The following is a 25,361-nucleotide window of genomic DNA, read 5'->3' on the forward strand; positions in this document are numbered from 1 at the left end:
TCCCTCTTTTACTTAAACAAGTGTCCCCATTGCTTTCAGGACCCTGCACTTAAACTGTGCCATTGCTGGAGATGGTTGGTGAAGATGGTCCTGCAGCCCATAACAAGGACAGGATCAAAATCATCAAAAGCAAAATGATTAATACAATGTGCACACTTTCTGACAACAATTTTTTGCAAGAGAAAGGCAGATTTTCAATATGTGGCTTACAGAAGTACTTTCCAATCACATTAATTTTTTTTTTGATTCTCCCTGATGTTTCAATGTAAAAGAAGTCAAAGCCCAGGTGTGTTTTACTCAGGAAATCCCTGGATAGTAAATATGCTGTTGGTACTTCTGTTTTTAGAGACAATGAATGAGGTACCTCAAGCTTTATCCTTTTCCTTTTCCTCAGACTGATGGAGACCAAAGAGTCTGCACAATGTGGAACCTAACAGGGTTGTTGAAATGAAAAATTCCTCACAGTTTTCCAGAAGGTCACTGGGTTTCATGGGTGATGAGGTCTCACACTATGCCTCAGAATGCTTTTTGCCTGTTTTTTTTTGGCATTAAAGCACCTGGCAATGCCAGCAGGTTGGATGCAGATGCACTGCAAGCTGCCCCCATCCTCTGCTGTTGGTTTGGGCACTCATCTCTGAGTTTGGGCACTTGTCTCACCCCTTTGTCTCCGCAGCAGAAATTGTATTTGGGCCCAATATCAAGTCTGCTGTGACAGTAGAACCAGACCTAGAGCAGAGCAGGAAATCCAACTTCCCTGTCCCCTTCCCACCCAGCTCATTTGGAAGGGAAGGGTTGCTTTCATCCCCAGGAGTTAAACCATTTCTCTTTTGAGAGCAAGCTGGGCATGCTGTGAGTGTGGGGCCAGAGCTGGCGCAGGTTAGGGGAGCAAGGAGGTCGGAAAGGTGATGCTGGGCAGGAGCCAGGCTCTGCAGGGCACAGCACGTACCAGATGCCTCTGGCGTCGGGCCAGTCACGGGCCATCCCAGCACATGTCAGCAACGGGGACACGGGCTTGTCGAACAGAAAGTGGTCCTGCAGGGCAGGGCAGAGGCAGACAGACACACAGGGAACAAAACAGAGCTCCAGTTTATCCAGAGGCACTGCCACGCTCCAGAGCATTGCCTTGTGAAGGCAGCGGGAGCACAAGCAAACCGCTCACTGCAGCCTCGTTCCTTCACCTGCCAGCTAAAATCTCTTTACCCAGGTGATTTTCTCAAGTCTTGCAGATGCTCACTGACATGTTTTTCCACAAACATTTTTTCCCAAGTGTAGGGAGGGATGGGAGGTGGGGCCTAAATCCACATGGGCACACCAAAGGATGGTTTGGAGGACCTGGCTCCAGACATCTTCTCAGCATTCAGACATATCTCAGCACAGGAGAGGAAAATTAGTTATTAAAGATTAAAAAAAAAAAAAAAAAACAAAAAAACCCAACCAAAAATCAAACAATAAAAAGTGCTAGTTCTGAAAAGGTATGATTCTCCAGCATGGGGATTTAGATATTTGTTGTGAGCATGAGCTCAAGGAAGGAATTAAATCAGTGCTAATCTCAACCTTTTGGAATCTCAGGCTTCTTATATTCCTTGACAGAGATGCTACTTGTGACTTAGTAAACTCAGCACTTGCTGTGCCACCAACTTGCCCCATGACTAATAGTTTAGATTTTTCAAAATTAATTGTTTTGGGGGGGTTTTTTCCCTCAAAGATTTGATTTCCATAAGTTTTTTGTGTGCTAAAAACGTGCTATTTTTTAATTCCTTGAACACTGCCATATCAAATATTGGGATTTTTTTTTTTTGCTGGCAATGTTGTTGGTTTTATTCTGTTTTGTTTGTTTTGTTTTTTTTCTTTTTTTTATACTTAGGGCTTAACAAGAAATAGTGAGGCAATCAATCCAGAAGGCATATGATGTGGTAGACACATTGATGTGCTTTACTTCCTTTTTTCCCTTAATGAAGAATGTAATAATTATTGTTATATTCTTCATTTCACTTTGGTTTTCATCCTTGAATGCTTTGTAATGGACACAGTGAGGCTGAACTCCAACCATGCAGGAAGAAAAGGTGTAGAGTTCTTCAAAGGGACACAAAATTTCCTTCCTCAGCTTGCTCCAAACAGAACAAAAATTCCCCTTTTTGCAAGAAAAGAGCTGCTAGTTTTCCTCACGAGCATATGGCGCGAATCTGCAAAACACCAAATGCCTTCTGTGCTGAGTGCAATTCAAGTAGCCCTGATTTATCTCACTGAAATGAACTTTGATCTTGCTGAGCTCAAATGGTGTCTTTTAGAAGCTGGCAGGAACCTGATCTCAGAGGTGCCAGGTCCTGCAATGGTGTGAGCTGGGGAATGGATCTCAGGTTACTACACCAATGTCTGATCTCTGTAAATCTTCATTATCAATCATGAAACCAAACAAAATGAGATAAACTGCTGAATCAGTGAAGCCTTATTCCACTTCCCACAGGATTTAGCCTTAAACCATGAAGGAATTACATTTTCCACTCTCCTGTTTCAACCTCTGCTTCCTGAGGAGCTGCCTGCTGCTGGAAATAAAACCTGCCACAGGTCATCAACATCTTGTCAATAAAAAATATTACCAGGGACATTTAATTAAAAAAGTTACTGACCTTACATAAATTCTTAACTCCTGATTAATCCAGACACCTGTTTCCAGGGTTATAAATAGTTACCTTACTTCATCAGCTCCCCTCTGGTTGATGTTATGGAATAATGTGCCATGAATATAGCTAAGAGGGTACAGCCATTCCTTTGGGTACTTAAAATGCACATTTCAAGCTTTGTTTGACATGTCACATGCTGTGACAAAATCCATGATGAAAATCCTTGTGTTTCCATCTGTGTGACAATGAAAACTCTTGTTATGGGCCAGTTCCTTCAATTCCTTAAACACAACGACAGGGCTGGGGAGAAGTCACCTGGGTGCAATAAACTACGGCCACTTTTGGGAAATTAGGATTAGTGTAGTGTTCACTTATGGAATTACAGCCAAATTTTGGGAAATTAGCATTAGTGTCGTTCTGGAGTAGAGAAATCACAGCCAAGCCCACCCCCAACCCCACAGCATGGGACGCAGATAGGAAGTAATAACTATTTAGTGTAATACTTTTAGTTAGAATGGTTAGTAATATAGAAAGTATCAATGTTTCAGTCTAATATAGAAAATATCAATGTTTAAGTCTGATATAGAAAGTATCAGTCTTTTCAGGTCTAGTAAATGATCAAGGAAAGGGGCTGAATTTACCCCTTCACTTGTCCAGAGAGGCGGCAGCAGCCGCGTGTGCTTGATGTGACCTCGGTCTCTGGAGTACAAATAAATATAAATATATTAAAAAAAAAAAAAAAAAATATATATATATATAAATATAGAAATAGATACAAAAATAAAAATAAAAATAAAATAAAAATAAAAAATAAAAATAAAAATAAAAATAAAAATAAAAATAAAAATAAAAATAAAAATAAAAATAAATATATATAAATATATATAAATATATATAAATATATATAAATATATATAAATATATATATGTTTAAATTATATATATAAATATAATATAGTAAATATATATAAATAGATATAAAAATAAAATTAAAATAAAAATATAAAAAGAAAAATATGTAAATATAGAAATAGATATAGAAATAGAAATAAAAATTTAAAAAAATATAGAAACATATATATATAAATATATAAATATATAAATATATAAATATATAAATATATATATACGTACACATATATATGTGTGTATATATATACACATACACATATATATACATATTTATATACATATATATATATTTATATATATATAAATATATAAATAGATAAATATATAAATATATAAATATATAAATATATAAATAGATAAATATATGAATCCGTGTTTCCTCCCTGCGGGGTGACCAGCTCTCAGAAACACAGGCCCTGGGCTGTCGCTGTCCCGTCACAAGCCCCGAGCGCGGGTTAGTGGCGCGGTTATCGCGCAGGGAAGCGGGGCGGGTCGCGGCGCTGCCGCACTCACATCGATGAGCTGCTGCTGCTCCCGCTCGGTCATGCTGGTCAGGCTGTAGTACTTGCCGGACAGGTCGCCGCGCAGGCCGGACAGCGCGGTGACCACCACGTTCTCCACCTCCCTGCGCTCGGCGCGGCTGCAGGCGGGCGGCAGGCTGAGCCCGCGGATGCTGCGCCCCGTGCGCACCCGCGACGACAGCACGTAGCGCTCGTCGAACTGCCCGTGGGTGATCTGCGGGCGAGCAGGGCTCAGGGCAGGGCCACCGCACGGCCACAGTCCCCGAGCGCCCAGCGCCGGCATCTCCTGCTCCTCTGGTCACCAACAGCCGGGAGCCCCCGGGGAGCCCTGGGCACCACCGATGCCTGAAGGTTGAGCTTTCCCCTTTTCCTGTTTTCCTATTTATTTGCCTATTTTCCAGACTCTGCACTGCATTAGTAACTCTGAACTCCATATACATTGTCAGCAAGTTCTCCTCCCAGCTCAGGCACACACAACAATCCTTTTCCAGCCCAGAACCAAGGACACGCTGCAGCTCCAGCCCCAAAAAGTGCAGACAGAGAGAATGGAGGAGAGAATCTGGGAGGGTGGGACTGCAGAGCCTGGAGCTGGGGTTGGACAGTGAACCCCAACGTGGAAATGGACCAAAATTTATAAAAGTGTAAAAATTCGTGAGTCTGAGTCCCTCTTGGGTGTAGCCATGCCCTGTCTCTTGCACTGTCCAAGGTGAATCCTTGGAAAGGATTTTAATAAATTTCTGCTTTATTCCTTTAACTCTGTCCAGCCTCTGCTCCAAGGAGCCTCCCAAGGCATCACCAGGAGCTGTTGTTAGGAACAACACGTTTCTCTGGCTAAACAAACATGTTGGAGTAACCCGTTCCTCCCCCAAATATGAAGGAGTGAGTCCACAAGGCTTTTGGGAAATATGGATATGGGCAGAGGCAGAGGGCCAGGTAAGGAAGATCCTTTGGAAGAGGAAAATTCAAAATGAGCTAAACCACATTTTAGCTGAACTATGAAACACTGAGCTGCACGTAGGTTTGATCATGTGTGTGGGGGGACTGGATTCAGCTCCTGCTTTCACTCCATTCCCTAGGCACACGTCAGTCTGAGGAACTGCAGCCCAAGGAATTCCACACAGACCAACAAGTGGCTCCACCAGGCACACACCTGTACAAAGCACTGAGTGGGGGATGAAGAGGAGGGGCAGATGTGTGCATGGCCACCATGGGGACAGAGAGGGACAGTGCTGTGAGCAGGGAGCTGCCCTGGAAGGACACAGGCTCCCTGGGAAGGCAGGCAGGGGAGATGGGGAGGGGGTGTCACCCTTCAAAGTGGTGATCAGTGAGTGCAAGGTCACTAACTGGACTGCAGGAGAGCTTCCCTCAGCCTCTCCAGGGATCTGCTTGGCCAAGCACATGGGATAACCCCTGGAGGGAGCAGGGGCCCAAGGGTGCTGGGTAACACTCATGGATCAACTCCTCCAAGCTCAGGAGTGATGCATCCCAAGAAACAGGGCATCACAAAAAGCATCAGGAGGCCTGTGTGGATGACAAGGAGCTCCTGAAGAAGCTCAGATACAAAAAGGAAATCTACAGAGGGTGAAAGCCAAGGACAGGCATCCTGGGATGTGTACAGAGCAGCTGTGGCTGCCCCTGGATCCCTGGCAGTGCCCCAGGCTGGACACTGGGGCTGGAGCAGTGGGAGGTGTCCCTGGCACAGGGTGGAATGAGATGGGCTTTGGGGTCCCTTCCAACCCAACCCATTTTCTGATGAGTCTGTGATCTGTCAGCTCGTGAACAGACCCACAGTGTCCAGTGAGACTGTGTCCCAAATGTTTGGTACAGCTGGGACTGATTCCCTGCTGAGAACAAGGGATGCAGCTGGCAGGGCCATGACTGGCATCCCATTTTCCTTAACCATAAAACTGGGTCTTCAGAGCTGCATCAAGAAAAATGGAAGCACTGTTGCATACAGCATCATCATTGGAATGAGCAGCTCAGAGCCTTTCTTGTCTGTTTAATTCAGTCCTACCTTGGATGCATCCAGGTCTGTGTGATGCTTCATTGTCCGTGGGTCGTAGCCATTGTGTCTATTCTTAATGACAGGGTCAAAAATCTCAGCAAACACCTGTCAAGAGTCAAGAGAATCTAGAGAGGGTCTGCAGCATCACAGAAACAGAAGCAGAAACAGAAACAGAAGCAGAAACAGAAACAGAAACAGAAGCAGAAACAGAAACAGAAACACATCCTCACGGCAGCTCCAGGCAGAGATTCCTGTCTGCAGCCACCACAGACAGGCCCCAGACAACCAGGCTGGGTCTGGGGAGTGAACACAGCCCCAGAGCCCCCCCAGCCACCTGCCCCTTGGCTCTGGTCATGCAGGGTGCCCTGAGCCTGCCCTGGCTGGAACCACCTGGCTCAGGTGTGCCCCACCCAGCCCCAGCACAGCTCCCTGCAGGGCACAGGCACACCAGAGCCAGCAGCTGAGAGGTCTGGGGTGGCAGATGTCCCTCACAGGGACACAGGGGAGGCTGCAGAGGAGCAGGCACCACTGAAGGATGCAGTGAAGGATGCAGACCAGTCAGTAACAACGAGATCTTTCTTTTGTTTTCCTCTTCTGGCTGCAGAGCTAAATGATCTGTCCACCCTAATGCTGTTTGTCTGCAGTTTTCCTCATGAGCCAAAGGCTGTGGCTTACTGGTGTCTGGCACTGCCCTGAGAAGATTTCTGCTTTGCTTCTGCTGCCTCACAATGTGATTTCCACATTACATTCATTTGGTGTGTCTCAGAGTTGAACACTTTTTCCGTAAATTTGGTTTAGTTGCAGGAAGGAGGGCAGATGCTGGAGGCAGGAAGCAGCTGCTGCCAAGCAGGTATTTAATTTTATTACCTTCAACTTGTGCAGAGGAGGCACCTGTGGTGATACCACACATTCCTGCTTTTCCTAATGTGGAAAAGCAGGGGAAACACCATCCTGCCCCCAGTCCACCCCTTGGGACACAATTTGTCTTAGGAACATCCTACTGGGAACCTGTCCTCATCTGATGGGAATGACACCACTGTTGGGGTGTGTGGAACAGAGGCCTCTCTGAATTCCTCAGAGTGCAGGAATTAAAACCTTTGAATGTACTAAAGTATATTAAGCCACTCAGACATGAAATAGAGGTACAACCTTAAGTTTTAAGTAAGTAAGTTTAAGTCAGTAAGGGTACGTTTTAAGTGCCTTAAAAAGCAAAAGCCTTAGAATCTAGTGTAAAAATAGGTTTCAAAAACAAGCTTCTGTGAGAGCTCAAAAACATAGTGCTAGACATAATAAAAATATAGTAGGAATATTTCTTACATTTACAGGTACAGCAGATAAGATATATGCACATATTATATGTAAACTTTGGTATTGTAGAACTAGAATTCTAATAGGTTTAGAAGTAATGATTGAGATTTGTGTTTCTAGCTCATTGGGTAATTTGTAAATAAGAATCCATGTATTGGAGTGAGAGCTCTCTTGCTCTCTCTTACGGCACCATCATCATCATCACTACCACATGAAGAAGAGAAAGAAAAAGAAGAAAAGAACAAGAAAAGGAAAGACCAGGGAGCATCTCCATTTGCTCAGGACTCTGTACATGACTGCAGCTTTTGCTTCTATTTTAGGATTCCATGCCAGAAAGTTTTAACACAGACTTTGGAGCTCTTTGACACTGATGTGCCTTTACAATAAACAACTTTACAGCAACCAACAACTGCTCATCTCTTTGGAGACCTAAACCCAAAGCAATCCCCACACACCATGATGTCATTGGATACAGCTGGGAACCAGGGAAAAAGCAGCCTTGAAGCCTTGGGTTTCTCAGGCTTCACAAGGACAAGAAATCATAACAATGATTATGCACCTGCAGGGTGTGTGAGAGCCGTGTGAGTGTCTTGTGCTGTTTTGCACAAAGCATGATTTCAAAGAGGTGTTGCCTTCCTGGACCAATGAGTTTTTCTGTTTCGTTTTTCATGTACTACCTTATATAAGTGTGGTGTTTCTTTAAATACAGCTCTCTTTTGCTTCTCCATTACATGAGGAACTACATTGCATTATCCTTTTCTGTGGCCATTACAGGCCCAGGGAGAATCTTAAAGGATTTTTCCAGTCTGGCTTTCTCAGGCTCAGCCAGGATTTTTCCCAAGCTAGAGGCCCTTTCTCTACTGTAAACACAAGAGAAAGAATTATAACAAAAGATAAACACCTGCTGGATCCGTGAGAAGCCTGGGACAAGAGGTGTCTCCTTCTCTGACCAATGAATCTTCTATCTTTTGTTTTTCACGAACTGTCTTATTTAAAGCAATAGCTTCCTTCAATAAACTGTTTTTTCTTGCTCCATGTAAGAGAGTGCCATGTTACTGTGTCCTTTCACCACTCCATAACTCCTTATGCAGCAACATTTAGAGGTTCCACCAAGATCAACCTTTGGAGGTTCCACCCGGATCAACCTTTGGAGGTTCCACCAAGATCAACCTTTGCAGGTTCCACCCGGATCAACCTTTGCAGGTTCCACCCGGATCAACCTTTGGAGGTTCCACCCAGGTCAACCTTTGGAGGTTCCACCCGGATCAACCTTTGGAGGTTCCACCCAGATCAACCTCTGGAGGTTCCACCAAGATCAACCTTTGGAGGTTCCACCCAGATCAACCTTTGGAGGTTCCACCCAGATCAACCTTTGCAGGTTCCACCCGGATCAACCTTTGGAGGTTCCACCCGGATCAACCTTTGGAGGTTCCACCCGGATCAACCTCTGGAGGTTCCACCAAGATCAACCTTTGGAGGTTCCACCCAGATCAACCTTTGGAGGTTCCACCCAGATCAACCTTTGGAGGTTCCACCAAGATCAACCTTTGGAGGTTCCACCCAGATCAATCTTTGGAGGTTCCACCCGGATCAACCTTTGGAGGTTCCACCCGGATCAACCTTTGGAGGTTCCACCCGGATCAACACTCTTCACCGCTCTCTACACCAGAAACGCAGCGCCACGAGTGCGGAGGGCTGCCCTTACCTCGTAGGACTCCTCGTCCCCGGCCACCATGCCCACTGTCTTGATGAAGGGGTGGCCAGGGTTGTCCACGCCGGTCTGGATGCACTGGTCCAGGGTGTACCCGTTGGGGGTCATCTTGTCGCGCAGGCGGGAGTAGATGGCCGGGGTCAGGCACTCGGCCATGCAGTTGTTGTGCTTGCGCAGGTCGGGGTAGTCGGCGCTGCAGGAGAGCAACAGAGCATTACTGAGCCCTGGCATCACCCTGGGTGCTTTGTGAGGCTGGCAGCGTGGCTGCTGCTGGTTTGTGCTGCAGTGTGTTTCGGGGCACACCCCGCGCTGCTCTGCGCTTTGTGCTGCTGGGGGAACGCGCACCAAGGAGATCTGAAAGGGCACTGAGCCCACTGGGACACCTCAGGCAGGCAGGGAGGAGCCCCAGCACTGGTTTGGTCAGTCAGAGACATTTCTGAAGTTTGGATGGGTTGCAGTTTGCAGCCCCAGGTGCTCTCACAGCTCTGTGGTAAGAGGAATGTTGGATTTGCTTTTACAAACCAGCTGTGGGTCTGCTGGTAGATAAAACCAGCACTGAGAGATAAAAGAAACAATGGGAGGGATTCCACTGATTGATGAATGGAAAATTATATTTGCCTTTACAAACAAACTGTAGGTTTGCTGAGAAATGAAATTGGATATCAGAAGATGAAAGAAGCAATGGGGAAAAACTGTGAATTCTATAGGAATTAAAAATGAAAAGGGAGGGTTGTACATTAGAGGGAATCTCAGGTATCAGGTGTTTGGGAAGTCTGTGCCTCTCAAGTGCCTCAGCAATGGGGAAAGAGAGAGGGAAATTGGGATAAAAGGAGGCTGCAGCCTCCAAAAATCTGAGAGATCCCAGGGGATGCCCCATGGCCTCTCCTTTATTGGAATAAAGTAAAAGGACTCCTCTGTCTCCTTTCTGGACATAAAGCTCTGGTGTTGTGGATTAATTTTCCTGACAGTGGGCATCAGTGGGATTGTGTGACCTGACAGCTGGGCACTGCTTTCTCTGAAACACCAGGGCTTGGCTTAATGGCACCACTATTTGCAGAAAGCAGCCAGGGAAAATAAGGATGTTGGCCTTTAGCAAGGGATTTTTCAACTCTGTCAGTCCTCAGCTATCATTTACTAGTAGTGACTTGCTTTATCTACAACTGTGGTATTTCTCTAACAATATATTTTAGCTGGGATTGTGCAAATCACTTAAATAATAGAATGAATCTGTCAGAGCCTGGCCCACATTACCTTTGCCAAAGCCAATCTACAGAGAAAAAGTCTTCAATTAATTTCTAACCATCAGTCAGCCAATTTGTGACAGAATTAGGAGCATTTCCAGCACAGCAGTAATACAGGAGATTATTACTGCTTGCATGGACAAAATACTTTCCCATTTCCCTGTAGCAGAGCTCATACAAGCAGCAGGTCCAACAGGTGGATCTGCAAAGCTGTTGGTTGGTGATGAGTTAAATATAAATATACAGTAATAAACCTGAGGCATGTAATGGGCTTGTTATCATTCAGCAGTGTTGGTTTTGGTTGGTTTGGAGGCATTTTTTGAGAGGTGATATTATCCCAACAATGCCTTAGGAATTTAGCTTTCATATTTTTCAAACCCTGTTCTGCTTTAGTGTATTACTCTCAACTCCATACAGAGTGTTAGTTACTGTCTAAACATCTTAGTCAGACAAAGCAATTCCTCTGAGACTCAAGGACACACCCCAAAAAGTATAAACGAAAGTTGTGGACACTGCTGAAGGCTCAAGTGAAAATCCAACTCGGATTTTTCCCAAGCTATTGGCTTTCTCAGCTCCAGCTCAGATCTTTCCCAGGCTGGAGGCTTTTCTCAGAAAAAAACAAAAGGAAAGAAATGAACACCATAAATTAACACCTGTTTTTAATCACAGGGCCATACGTGTGCCATGTAATGTTTTACAAAAAGGTGTTGCCTTCTTAAAACAATAAGTCTTTTCTATTCTGTAATGCATGATCAATCCCATATAAGTGCAGCCTTTCATTAAACTGCCTCTTCTTACTGCTTTAGAAGTGATCGTGTGTGTGTTACTGTATTATTTCCTGCTCCTAATGAAACAACGACAAAAAGTGAGCTGGGGAGAGCAAACTGGGGGTAAATGACTTAATTACCTGAAGGTGTAACTGGGGAGGATTAACCCCTGATATGTAAACGGACCAAACTTATAACTGTGTGAAAAGCTCGTGCCACCGTGGGCGCAGCCCCTGTGAGGCTGTGACAGCCCAGGGCGCGTCTGTCGGAGGCGTTTATCCAAACCCCGCTTTTACCCTGTTCTGTGCCCCCCTCCGCCCCGGTGTCGCTCCAAGGCTCCCAGCCCGCGGGCCGGGGGTGCCGGCGGAGCATCCCGAGGGCGGGGAGCTGGCAGCGCTCACCTGGGCGGGAAGAGCTTCCTCTTCTCGTGCACGGCGGCGCTGACGCCGGGCTGGCCCAGCAGGTAGCCCGCGGCCAGCGCCCCGGTGCCCGCGGCGGCGATCAGCGCGGGGGCGGCGCGCCCGGCCAGGATCCGGCAGAAGGTGCCAGCCATTCCTGCGGCGGAATGCGCGTCAGCCTGGGCACTGCTGCATTGCATTCGTTAAACCTGGTGTGCCTGCCACCGCCTTTTAACTGCTTTTGGCGCAGTACGGTTTGTTAGTAGTCTAATCCCTGCGTGGATTGCGTATTTTTTGTAATCTATTTATTTGTAAATAATCTAATTATAAATATAATCTAATTATATATATAATTATATAAATAAATATAAAAATTATATAAATATATTACATATTATATATTATTAGATTATATATAATATTATAATATTATTATATTATAAATATAATCTAATTATATATAGTTATATATAATTAGATTATATATATAATTATATGAATATAATCTAATTATATATATAATTATAAAAATAAATATAAAAATTATATAAATATATTATATATTATATATTATTAGATTATATATGATATTATAATATTATTATATTATAAATATAATCTAATTATATATATAATTATATAAATAAATATAAAAATTATATAAATATAATATATATTATATATTATTAGATTATATATAATATTATAATATTATTATATTATAAATATAATCTAATTATAATTATATATATATAATTATATATAATTAGATTATATATAATTATATGAATATAATCTAATTATATATATAATTATATATGTAATTAGATTATATATATGTAAAAATATTAATATATAAATATATATATATAGAGGCCTATAAATCTGAAAATATATAAATATATAAGCATATAAATGCATTTATATAAACATATAAACATGTAAATATATAAATATATAAATATTAAAAACTATAAAATTATAAAACTATACATATATAAATATATAAGTATAAATATATATACATATAAATATATAAGTATATAAAAATGTATCTATATAAATGTCAATATAAATGTCAATATGTCAATATATAAATATATAAATATGTCAATATATAAATATATAAATATATAAATATTAAAACCTATAAAATTATAAGACTATAAAACTATAAAACTATACATATATAAATATATAAATATAAAAATATATACATATAAATATATAAGTATATAAAAATGTATAAATATAAATATAAATATAAATATAAATATAAATATAAATATAAATATAAATATAAATATAAATATAAATATAAATAATATAAATAGAATTAGTATAAATAGTATAAATTATATATAATCATATATCTATATTTATATTTATATTTATATTTATTTTGATTCATTATATATGTATGTTTATGCATTTTAAAAATACATGGATATAGAATTTAAATAATTATATAAATAATCTAATCTAATTATTTATGTAAATAAAAATCTATTATATTTATAATGTATAAATACATATTTTATATAGAATAACACACATATATATATATATATATATATATATATATATCTTGCAAAATAGCAAAATAGAGATGATGTGCTATTATAACATTAACTGCTGCAAAAGTAGCTACTGCCTCTATTTGTGTTACTAACTGACAATGGTAAGAATAGCCCAGATAATTTTATATAATAGCTAATGTTGATTTGATGTACTGGTGGAGTATCTTATTTGTATAACATTGAAAAGAACCAGGTAAATAAACATCAGAAGAAAGAATGCAAGGAGGGATTTACCACTGACCCTTTGGTTATCAAGAATTGCCAATCCCAAAACAGGGGGGCCTTGTGAAGAAATAAAATACATCAATGTTGTGAATTTATAATACATAATTTACTACTGCTCACCCCACTGCAAACTCATCTCCCTCTGGGGTGCTCAGAGAGATCTGGGGATTTCTGTGTGCTGTACATCAAATATTGGCCCTGCTCAGTTCTGCTGGGACTGTGACTGAGGCTGGCCAAGAAACTGTCGTGTTCCATGGGAGTCTGGAGGAGACAATTTCTTCCCTAAAGAATCAGATTTTGGTTAGGAATGCTGGTGTCTGTGAGCTGCTTAGGAAGATACAACTCCTGCCCAAATAAAGGACAATTCCAGTAATCTAAGTTTCAATTTGTGTAACTGACAGAAGTTTTTTCTTCAGACTGGACTTTGGTAAATCACCTTTGGGAAATGAGCATGGAAGATTTACAAAAAACCCCATGACATTTCTTCCAGGATCTGCTGTTTCAGTTGTTTTACCAAAAGCTTTTTCAAGAGTGATTTTTTATGCAGCCTCTTCACTATTCTTTTGGAGGTTATTCTAAATTCCTCAGATCTTCTGATTTGATTTTTACTGAGCAAATTCCCAATAATTTCCTGGTAGATCTGGGTTAGTTAGAGCCAAACCCTTTACTTCTTTGTCTTTCTGTCTCTTGACCAAAGACAAATGCAGTGTTGCACCTTTATCTTCTCACTTGGTAAAAAGGTGTTGCATGTTTCTATGTTGCAAACCAGTATCTCCTTTCTATGTCACAGAGATGAGGAACAGGATGTGCTCCAAGTTTGGGGTCATTTGTTTCATGTTCTCTCTTGTGTTTCAGCAATTTTTTACCAGAACCTTTTCCATTCTGCCTCCTCCATGCCTTTGAAACACAATATCCAGTTAATACAATGTCACTTCCAGAGAAAGGTGCTGACTGTTTGACAGAAATTTCAGTATTTTTTCACTGAAAGAGTCTCCCGGAATCCATTAATTCATTTAGGTGACCTGCAGGACAGGCTCTTGTGACTGCAACAGGATATTCCCTCCCAAAATGCAGTATGGGGGTGTTTGAAAAAATAAAATAAAAATCCAGTCAGAGGTTTCTGATGGAGATTTTCCTGATCACTTATTCTCTGTGTGTTTAGCAGGTCATTCCTGTGCCTTTTCACAGTGTAGCACCTTCATCCTACACTCTGGAAATATTTCCTCATGACTAATCTGCACAGAACTATTGTTGTTACTCCTCAGTGTCTGTGAAACACCATGTGTATTTTCACAGCAGCTTTGTGAATTTACAGTTCTGTTTCACCATTGCAAGGAATTGGCTGGCAGTCAAAAACCTGAAAACCAGCACAGGAATATCACAATCCCCACTGCAGATGATGATGTCAGCCCCAGGCACTCTGCTGCACCTCCACCAGCGTGGGGTTTGGGATTTCCTGAGCCCTGTGCTGCTCCACGGGCAGTTCTGGTCTGTACACTGATTTAATCAGTGTGTTTGGGCAGCAGGTGATGCCCAGAGCAGGGGCTCTGTGTGTGCCCAGCCTGTGGCAAAAGCTCAGCCTGTGCTCTGGGTGCCAGCAGAACCCAGAACCTGTGAGCAGAGAGGGAAATAAAGCACCTGGGAGAGCAAGCAGCTGAGCCCTGGAGGGGTGATCAGCTTGGCAAGGCAGGGGGGCTGCTGGTGGCCCAGAGGGGCAGGCTGTGTGCCACACCACGTCCCAGGGCTTGGGAGGCTGTGCTGTGCTGCTGGCTGGGCTGGGAGCCCCTCCTCACCACCCAGAGCCCTCATTCCTGCCTGTCCCTCCTGTCCCTCCTGTCCTGCCTGTCCCTGCCTGTCCCTGCCTGTCTCTGCCTGTCCTGCCTGTCCCTCCTGTCCCTACCTGTCCCTCCTGTCCCTGCCTGTCCCTGCCTGTCCCTCCTGTCCCTGCCTGTCCCTCCTGTCCCTGCCTGTCCCTGCCTGTCCTGCCTGTCCCTGCCTGTCCCTGCCTGTTCCTGCCTGTCCCTCCTGTCCCTCCTGTCCCTGCCTGTCCCTCCTGTCCCTGCCTGTCCCTCCTGTCCCTGCCTGTCCCTGCCTGTCCCTGCCTGTCCCTCCTGTCCCTGCCTGTCCCTCCTGTCCCTGCCTGTCCCTGCCTGTCCCTCCTGTCCCTCCTGTCCCTCCTGTCGCTCCTGTCCCTCCTGTCCCTGCCTGTCCTGCCTGTCCTGCCTGTCCCTCCTGTCCTGCCTGTCCCTGCCTGTCCCTTCCTGTCCCTCCTGTCCCTCCTGTCCTGCCTGTCCCTGCCTGTCCCTCCTGTCCCTGCCTGTCCCTCCTGTCCCTCCTGTCCCTGCCTGTCCCTGCCTGTCCTGCCCGTACCTGCCTGTCCCTCCTGTCCCTGCCTGTCCTGCCTGTACCTGCCTGTCCTGCCTGTCCCTCCTGTCCCTGCTGTCCCTCCTGTCCCTGCCTGTCCCTCCTGTCCCTCCTGTCCCTCCTGTCCCTGCCTGTCCTTGCCTGTCCCTCCTGTCCCTCCTGTCCCTGCCTGTCCCTGCCTGTCCCTGCCTGTCCCTCCTGTCCCTGCCTGTCCCTCCTGTCCCTCCTGTCCCTCCTGTCCCTGCCTGTCCCTCCTGTCCCTGCCTGTCCCTGCCTGTCCCCCCGTTCCTGCCTGTCCCTGCCTGTCCCTGCCTGTCCCTCCTGTCCCTGCCTGTCCCTGCCTGTCCCTCCTGTCCCTGCCTGTCCCTCCTGTCCTGCCTGTCCCTCCTGTCCCTGCCTGTCCTGCCTGTCCCTCCTGTCCCTCCTGTCCCTGCCTGTCCCTGTCCCTGCCTGTTCCTGCCTGTCCCTCCTGTCCCTCCTGTCCCTGCCTGTCCCTCCTGTCCCTCCTGTCCCTCCTGTCCCTCCTGTCCCTGCCTGTCCTGCCTGTCCCTCCTGTCCCTGCCTGTCCCTCCTGTCCCTGCCTGTCCCTGCCTGTCCCTCCTGTCCCTGCCTGTCCCTCCTGTCCCTCCTGTCCCTCCTGTCCCTGCCTGTCCCTCCTGTCCCCCTGTTCCTGCCTGTCCCTGCCTGTCCCTGCCTGTCCCTCCTGTCCCTGCCTGTCCCTGCCTGTCCCTGCCTGTCCTCCTGTCCCTCCTGTCCCTGCCTGTCCCTCCTGTCCCTCCTGTCCCTCCTGTCCCTCCTGTCCCTGCTGTCCCGCCTGTACCTGCCTGTCCCTGCCTGTCCCTCCTGTCCTGCCTGTCCCTCCTGTCCCTGCCTGTCCCTCCTGTCCCTCCTGTCCCTGCCTGTCCTTGCCTGTCCCTCCTGTCCCTGCCTGTCCCTGCCTGTCCCTGCCTGTCCTTGCCTGTCCCTGCCTGTCCCTCCTGTCCCTGCCTGTCCCTCCTGTCCCGCCTGTCCCTGCCTGTCCCCTGCCTGTTCCTGCCTGTCCCTGCCTGTCCCTGCCTGTCCCTCCTGTTCCTGTCCCTGCCTGTCCCTGCCTGTCCCTGCCTGTCCCTCCTGTCCCTCCTGTCCCTGCCTGTCCCTCCTGTCCCTGCCTGTCCCTGCCTGTCCCTGCTGTCCCTCCTGTACCTGCCTGTCCCTGCCTGTCCCTCCTGCCCTCCTGTTCCTCCTGTTCCTCCTGTCCCTCCTGTCCCTGCCTGTCCCAGCACAGCTCACACTGCCCAGCCCCAGCAGCTTTCTGTGGGTTTTTTACCTGCAGACACTTCTCTGGCAGCTCTCAGAAGCCTCCCACACTGGAGGAGCCACAGACTGTGCAGGTTGTCTACCTAAAAAAACATAAAACAGCATCAGACCGAGGTATTTTTCCCTCTTTTTAAAAAAAAATACCCACTTAACTACACATCTCTTCTTACAGTCCAACCTCCTGATGGCAGCAGGGAATCGCCATAAACAATTTGTGACTGTCTAGTCCAAGGGTCTGGGGGAAAATGGAAGTTTGGACAAGGAAAACATCATCAGGGGAGCTGTGGGAGAGGGAATTCCATCCTTGCCATCCCAGAGCTGTGGCTCCTGACTCAGTCACAGCTTTGGCCACACGGGTGGGCTCTAGTCCTGAGGATGAACGTCCTGCAGTGCCACAAAAACAGCACAGCCTGCTCAAAAACCTTAAAAAAATATAAATCTTTACAGAATGAGGGCACAACATGGATGAGAAAACTTTATTTGACAGGAGGCAATATCACTGAAGAGGGAGAGTGTCAATTTTTTTTTCCCTTCTAAAGGCAGCATGATATTTAAGTAATGCATTGCTTCAAAACAAACATTTTAGAGGATTCATTTGGAAAGAGTCCGAATGCAATGGCCCCAAAATAAGGGGAGAGCCTCATCACAGCTTTTGGTCCAGTCTGACCTCAAATCATGGATAAACTCAGCTCTTCTTTGCCCACAGAAGTTGTCAGCCTGCAGCAGGTTTGCACCATCTTTGCCTCTGATTTTTGTGGGTTTTCCTTTGCCAGAATTTCTGTGCTGTGGCTCAGGTGTCACCACAGACCATCTCTAAGCCTCCCCTGCCAGGATTTCACTTTCATCAGGGCAGTTTAACCCCTGCACAGCCTAAAAATTGGAAGTGAAGGATTTTCACTCGTAGGAGTTTCCTGAGTGTCTTCCCTTGTGCTCATGATAGAAAATCCATTTTTGTGACTGTCTGTGGTGCTGGTACAGTGCAGCTGGGAAGGGGAAAGAGCACTGTTTCAGGATCAGAGGAATTTTTGAGTTTTGGGAAGGAATTGAGTGTTTGGCTGAGCTGACCAGGTGTGCTGGAAGGAGAACACCTCCCCTAGGAAGGCATCTGCTTTGTGTCCAAAACCATTAAGAGACAGAATGGTCTGGAAAAGAGAAATAAAGTCTAAGGGTTGATCAATCAGAGGTAAAAAAAAAAAAAAAAAACAAAAAAAAAACAGAAAACAAATTTAAAAAACAAAAAACAAAAAACAAAAAACAAAAAAAAAAAAAAAAAAAAAAAAAAACCAAAAAACAAAAAACAAAAAAAAACCAAAACAAAAAAAAAAAAACCAAAACAAAACAAAACAAAAAACAAACAAAAAAAACACCAAAAAAACCCCAAACAACAAAAACAACTCTAATTCCTGGCCTGCATATCTGTTAAGTTGGAATCAATGCCCTGTGATGGGGTTGTTTGCAACTCTACCAGTCCCACCAAGGCTTTTTTTTCACTATTACTTTCATTTCCTCTTTAAACTGGAATGCCTTCTCATAAGTAAAGGTGTTTTCTCCTCTGCTAGGAGATTCTGAAGGCACTGACAAAAATTCTTAAAGGGCTCTTGATTATGATTTATCAATTTTTAATTAAAATTTTATCTGTAGTAAGTTCATTGATTGCACCAACCTTCCTTAAGTTTCCAATTCTTTCAGTCCACGTCAGCCTACATGAGAATTTGGGCTTTATTTTAGACAGGACTAGTTGCATCTAAATTTTCACTGGTTATTATTGTGTCATTTGTCCAGGAGAGATCTGATTTCTACATGATTAGACACAGCACCTTGTTTTGGGTACAAACCCTGATGATTTTTATTTTTTTTTTCCAGATCTTTAACAAGACTCAGGGTTCCTGGCTCGAGGCTCAGTCAGGTGTCCCTCAGGTAATGCTCTGCAGCACTAAAACCCTTCCTCCAAAACGTAATGGATAAGCACACTCAGAGGCAGCTGTACCATGGACAAATTAAATTGTACCATGAACAATTTAATGATGTTTTGTGTAAGAAAAACTGAGAGGTGTGAGCCCAGCTGAGCTGTTCAGTCCGGCTGAACTGCTCTGCTGTCACCTCCCCCTGTCTGTGCTGCTGTCCTGGCTCAGATTTCGTGTCCCAGCCCATATTCTGCACCAGGTGTGTTTTCTGCAGGGGATTCCAGCTGCAGGCAGGGCTGGGTTTGGGTTCCCTCCCATTCCTCCAGCGTTCTGGGAGGTGTCTGGGGAGATGTGAGCCTGACAAAGTGTCCCCAGGACTTGCCTTGCATATTTCCCCCTGTTGAATCTGTGAGCCAGGGATGTCTCTGAATTCTTCAGAGAGAAATCAGAGTGCAGGGGTTGAATTAAAGCCTTTGGATGCACTGAACTACATTAAGCCACTCACATATAAAGTAGACATTTAAGTAGAAGTAAGTCAGTAATTTCAGTGTGAGCTCTAATGCTTTTAGTTTCAAATGCCACAGTAGCAGTGAGAGTTCTAGTGAAGGTTAACAAACACACTGATATCTGTAGTGGAGGCTGCAGGCCCACAGTTGTAGACAGGACTTAGACATTACAGAGCTACAGTAAGAATACTGCTGACATTTCTTAAATAGAACAAGATAGGTTGTATGCATAGTTTATATGTAACCTGGTGTGCTAAGAAACTACAATTCTAACAGGTTAAGGAGTGGTGGTCTGAGTTTGCACCTTAGCTTGTTGGAAAAATCCTGTAGAAGAGTTGGTACTGGGGAGAGTTGGTGCTTTTAGCCATTGGCTTTTGCCAGGGCTTTTGGCCATCTGCTTATTGCTGCTGCTTTGCCATTGCTTTGATACTGCTTTGCTATTGCTTGCCTGTGTGCCTGTTGAGACTGATGTGCTTTGTGATAAGATGTGCTTTGTAACAAATAACCTTTTTAACTATTAGCTGCTTTGCTTTTTTAGAAGATAACCTGACAGAGTAGGAGCCAGGAGCTGCAGCGCTGGTGCCTTGAAGCACAGGAGGTCTGGAATCTCACATTCCCCGGGCTGTCCCAGCCTGTCCTGGCTCCTGGGGAGGGTCTGTGCACCACCAGGCATGGGGCTCAGTGCCTCGGGGCTGTCCTTTGTCGTGCAAAGTCTCATCCAAGGTCATCTCTGGCTGTGCCACCTCCCAGAGAAGGCACAAGTGCTGCTGCACAGGGGGAGCACAGGCAGCTGCCCCATAAACCACCCCCTGCACCGGGCTTGTCCCAGAAGGAACATTTCTGGTTAATTCCATGGGAATAATCCTGTGTCTGCAGGGTCAGAGCAGGGTACCAGCAGGTGTCTGCAGCCCAAGGGCTCCCACCCTCCTCATCCTCACCCCCTGGCACCACAGGGCTGAGCCAGAGCAGAATCAAGCCAGAATCAGAACCAAACCAGAATCTTGCCTTTCCCAGGGCAGCATTCCCTCTGGCCACGGCCAGTGAGCCACCACGGGTCCCCAAGGTCACAGCCCTGGAGGTGACAGCCCCTCCTGCCCTGTGAGCAGCCCCAGGACACTGCTGTCCTGCCAGGGCTGTGCCTGGCTCTGGGTTTTCTTATCTGTGCCACCTGCCAGGCACAAAAATCCCAAATGAGGCAAAGGGCAGCACCAAGGTGTGAAAGAAGTCACTGCAGCAGAGCAGGTGCTGGCTGCAGAGCAGCCCAGAGGGCTGCAGGTGTCAGTTCAGGTGGAGGGGCTCTTTGTAAGCACAGCTGGAACCCCAGGAACTTCACAGCCTCACCACCAGTTCTAATGTTGAAATAAATAAATAAGTAAATAAATAAATAAATAAATAAATAAATCAACCAACCAACCAAACAAACAAACAAATAAATAAATAAATATTGAAAAGTGTTTTCCCTGTTAATCCTTCACTTTCCTGAGCTTCTTTTAAGGAGGAAGCTTCCAGCTCCATCACTCCCTGGGTGCTTTGTAAGCACAGGCACGGGTTATCCAATATTTCACACTTGCCTGGAGGGCAGGAAAGTGCCAGGGTTACAGTGACATTTCTAGAAATAGAGGTAGATTAAATGTTTGAGCCGTGTCATGGGTGGTATTACTTGCCACGGCATGTGATGCTGAGTGACATTTTGGAGGAATGGCAGAGCCACAGCCAAGGCTCAGCCGGGGATGTGTGTGCAGGGCCCTGCCAGGGGATGCCCGTGCAGAGCTGGACCCTCACTGGCGCAGGGACAGCCAGCCTGGCCTTTCCCATCTCAGGATGATCCCCTGAGCACCCTCAGCTGCAGCTGGAGCCTGCAGAGGGCACTGGGAAGGTTTCCCTGCCCGTCCGTGGAAGGTTCTGGAGCCTCAGGAACGTTGCAGCGGCTGCCATGAGGCCCTGCTCGCCCCTGAGGCTGTTTTTAGACACCCAAAAATCAGTTTACACCTCTCCTTGTTATCTGCAGCACGCTACAGCTCACACAACAGGACACACATTGAAGCATCCGCCCTCATAAAGCAATATTGGTGATTTTTTTTCCCTTCAGTTTCTCACCATTCACTCTCAGCATCACTCAAACCCTTTGGACCCATCTGGGTTTTGAGTCTCCAAAGTGCAAAAATCATTCTGGCCATTAATCACAGCGTGGAACATCTCCACCAAAAATATCAACCACTTTTCAGTTTCTTCCTCCTCGTAATTGCAGAGGACAGCTAGTGGTTATAAAAACTTACTAATTTGGAGAGAAAAAAAACCCAAAAAAAAGAAAAAATACCAAAACAAATAAAATAAAATAAAATAAAATAAAATAAAATAAAATAAAATAAAATAAAATAAAATAAAATATTCCAAACTATGAATCTGTGACCAGATTCATGCGAGTAAAGAAAACATGGTAACTCTCCACAGGTCAGGCACCAACCCCTTGGAACCACCATGATTTTTGGTTCTGTCAGCTGAAGGTCTGGCTGGTCAGACCTGACCAGGTGAGACCCAAATTCTCCTGCCACAGCCCAGCCAAGGTGCAGGCTCACCCTGCTGAGCCAATCTGGTGACATTTTGCAGTAAAAACCTCCCATCTCCCCAGTGCAGAGAGCTACAATCAAAACCACAAAAAACTCATGCAATTAGAGTCATTTTCTCTGAACTTGCTATGCATCTGCAAAGAGTTATCTTTCTCTAACTAAAATTGTTGCTTAAGGGTCAGCACTAATGTCTGGATTTATGATCCTGGAGGTCTCTCCCAAACCTTGATAATCCTGTGACCAGGTTATCTGAAGGAGCTGGCACACACTTCCCTGCACCAAGCACTTCCACAAGCCAACAAACAGTGAAATTTGGTGTTCAAATTAACACCACCAGCCCGTGGTGCTTCCACCCGTTTCCAACAAGCCTTGCATTGGAAGCGCTGAGTTTTGAGGCTGGAAAAGCAGCATTTGTGCAGTCACACTGACCTTGGAGCTGGGGACGTCCTGCTGCCTGCAGCGAGCCCAGAGTGTGGAGGGAGCGGAGCCCGGGCACTGAGAGCAGCCGGGAAACCCGAGACGGGCAAAGGGAGGGGAGAACCAAAATAATCCTGCCCTGCTGCGCGTCCTGAGCGGCGTTTCCTCAGGGTGCCCTTGGGGGCTGAGGCAGCAGCAGCTGAGAGCAGCCCCAGCCCCCAAACCCCTGCAGGGAGGGCTGGACAGACGGACGGACACGGACACACAGCCCGGTCCTGCTGCTCCCCAGAAGGGAAAGGTCAGTCCTGCCTGGACAGCCCAGAGCAGGGCAGAGCCACTGTCCCCCCTCTCCCATCCCAGGTGGGGCAGCACACTGAGATCACAGCAGCTGGGATTCTCCACCCCCCCATCTCCTCTTTACTTTTTAATTCATGACATTAATTTTGGACTATCTGTAAGGCCCAGAAGCATCAAACAGCCTCTCATGCAGAATTACTGTTATTACATTACTATATTGCATTTAGAATTGCTGTATCTCTATGGCTGTGTAGCACTAAATTACAGTAGGAAATAACACACAATGGTTTGGAATAATCAGTTTCATTCACCTGGCTCTGCTCCCACCAGAGCTGAACATGTGTCAGGGCTGACAGAGGAGCACAGAGGCCAGCACTGTGCAGCTTTTAAAAATATAACTTAAAAATCCTTTTCCCTTTGTACATTTAATATTCTTTTAGTTTTACATCTCAGTTTCCTAAACCCACATTTCGTAATTTTGAAACTTTACAGAACACAGACATCTCTCTCCCAAAATTGTTTGGGCTAATGGGAGGCCCCAGTAATTAAAACCAAAACAGCCATTCCAGATCAATGCAGATCTGCAGCCTCTCAAGCACACCAGTTTTTTTATCTGGTTCTGGTTCCTGGTGCTGATAGACAAAAAAAGCCAGCTGTGGATTTCTTGAGGTAACTTGGGTAAGGAAATAAGGGCACAGCCAACCCATGGCTGGTGATGGAGGCACACACCTACTTCTGCGTTTGTTACCTTCTTTTCATAAAGGCTTTGAACAGACCAGGACTTCCCCTGGAAGCAGGTGATGCCTGGATTATGCAGAGGTTCAAGCAGTTTGCCAGCTGAGAGCCTGGGAGAGCAGAAGATGCAAACAAACCCCAGACTGTGAATTTGCAGCACAAGCACCTGGAAAAACACTGTTAGCAAGTTCCCCAATGATTTCTGAAGAATATGTCATTAATACTTAAAAAACAGTTTGGCTTCACTGCTGGTCTGTGGTCTATTCTGTGAGAAACTCAGCTCCTGAAACAGTTGGGATGCCAAGGATCATCCATAAATAATGCCCTATTTCCATCTCTAATATAATTATCTAACAACTCAAAAGCTGTGGTGGTTTCATTGCTCATGCTGGGGAGGCAGCAGCAGCTGACTGTTAATTCAGGTGCAGTTCACATTAATCCATCTGCCCCTGCACAGTTTGCTGGGGGAGTTACCTGTAAGGCAAATTTCTAATTGACACAATTATTTAGAAGACAATTTATTTGAAGCCAAGGTTCAACAATTTATTAGCAGGGGACAGAGTCAGGAGTGATGAGCTGAGCTGTTCTCTGTGTGGAATTAGGGCTGGAGGGTGCTGTGCTTGTCCTGAGGAGCTTTGCAAGGTCACAGGTCAGTGTCTCTCCTGCTGCTGAATCAGAGCTCTGCTAAATTAAAGCAGCAAGGAGCCCCTGGACACAATGTCCTTCCATACCAGAGGCTGGACTGTGCCCTGCTGTAATGGCAATTCCTGGTTTTCCAGTTTCAGGGGTCTGAAATTCCTGGGATTCAGAATAAGGCAGAGAGACAAACACATCTGATACCCAGGGGTCACCCTGACCTCTCACTGAGCATTCCTCATGACTGTGGATGCTCAGTATCCCCTTACAGTGAGCTCAGGCTGGGGACAAAAATCCCTTTTTGAGGGGATCCAACCCCTGCATCCCTGGGGAGAGAAATCCCTGGGCACACACTGGCCAGGGGGACATGCAGGCTCAGAGCAGTCACCCCTCAGTTGTAATTATTCCAGAGAAAGGCTCCTCAAGGACCTAATGCATCTCCACTAAATAAAGAGCTCAACAAGGCCCAACCAGTGGTTTAAAAATAACCCCAGCTATTTTTAAGTTGTTAAAGTTGCTCTTCACAGGACATCCACTCCAGAGTAGAGGAAAGGCTGTCTATAATTAGCAGAGTGTTTTCTGGCTAAAGGGAAGAGAAAAGGTTTTCCTATACATAGAACTGACCCTTTGGAAAAGCAGGAATGTCTGAAATCCAAAAAGTGGTCCTTCTTTTGTTCATTTTGGTTTTGTTTGGGTTGTTTGTTTGGTTGATTGGTTTTTTTGGTTTTTTTTCCCCAGCTGTATTGCAATTCTGAGATGGTGATTGTCAAACCAGCAATGAGCAGAAAACCACAGCTGACAAGGCATCACAAGAACCACAGAGTTCCAAGTACCTTGAACTCTGGACACCTTCTCTCTTTCTTGGTGAGCCAGCATTTCTTTGTCATGAAAAACCCAGAGAGGAGTGCTTAGAGAAGGAAAAAGGTGCTCTTTTTTCAGATGGTTCTTCCATTGGATATGAAACTTTGGCAGCAAACACAATGAAATAAACCAAACATTGCTATTTGAAAAGGAATATGAGGTGCTGATAAGACTTTGTGTCTTCTCTTTCTGGAAAGGTTCTGGGTTTGCTCTGAGTGAAACATATCAAGGATCTAAATGTGATTTGTCCTCAATCCTATAAACACAGGACCTCCAGGAAGGGTAGAGTGAGAGAAGACAAGTTTTTAGCAACAATTCTGTGTTTCTGGCCCATCCACCCAATCCAGGGGAGGTGCCACCTCTGAGGAAACAAACCTGAAGTGATTTCTGCTGCCCCTGCATTGACCAAGCCCTGTGGGCAGAGCTGTGTCCAGCAGCCAGCAGCTGGAACAAGCACCAGTCACTGTTTCATTCCTCTTTGAAACTGGA

General features: G+C 45.3%; 1 protein-coding gene across 2 annotated transcripts in view; it reads right to left on the minus strand.

The window, feature by feature from the left end:
* Nucleotides 1-22,614, minus strand: part of CKMT2 (creatine kinase, mitochondrial 2) — a 31,937-nt gene extending 9,323 nt beyond the window's left edge. The window contains exons 1-7 of one of the 2 annotated variants that reach the window (XM_056513827.1): nt 22,356-22,614; nt 16,960-17,032; nt 11,488-11,641; nt 9,073-9,271; nt 6,069-6,164; nt 4,047-4,268; nt 947-1,032 (exon numbers count right to left, since the gene is read on the minus strand). In XM_056513827.1, the coding sequence (XP_056369802.1) occupies nt 947-1,032; nt 4,047-4,268; nt 6,069-6,164; nt 9,073-9,271; nt 11,488-11,639 (755 nt within the window). In that variant the 5' untranslated portion in view covers nt 11,640-11,641; nt 16,960-17,032; nt 22,356-22,614. Of the gene's footprint in view, nt 1-946; nt 1,033-4,046; nt 4,269-6,068; nt 6,165-9,072; nt 9,272-11,487; nt 11,645-16,959; nt 17,033-22,355 lie in introns of both variants that reach the window. The other variant, XM_056513828.1, reaches the window with a different exon arrangement.
* Nucleotides 22,615-25,361: the final 2,747 nt, after the last annotated feature.

Source organism: Oenanthe melanoleuca, chromosome Z (genome assembly GCF_029582105.1).
Source record: "Oenanthe melanoleuca isolate GR-GAL-2019-014 chromosome Z, OMel1.0, whole genome shotgun sequence".
Classification (NCBI taxonomy): Eukaryota; Metazoa; Chordata; class Aves; order Passeriformes; family Muscicapidae; genus Oenanthe; species Oenanthe melanoleuca.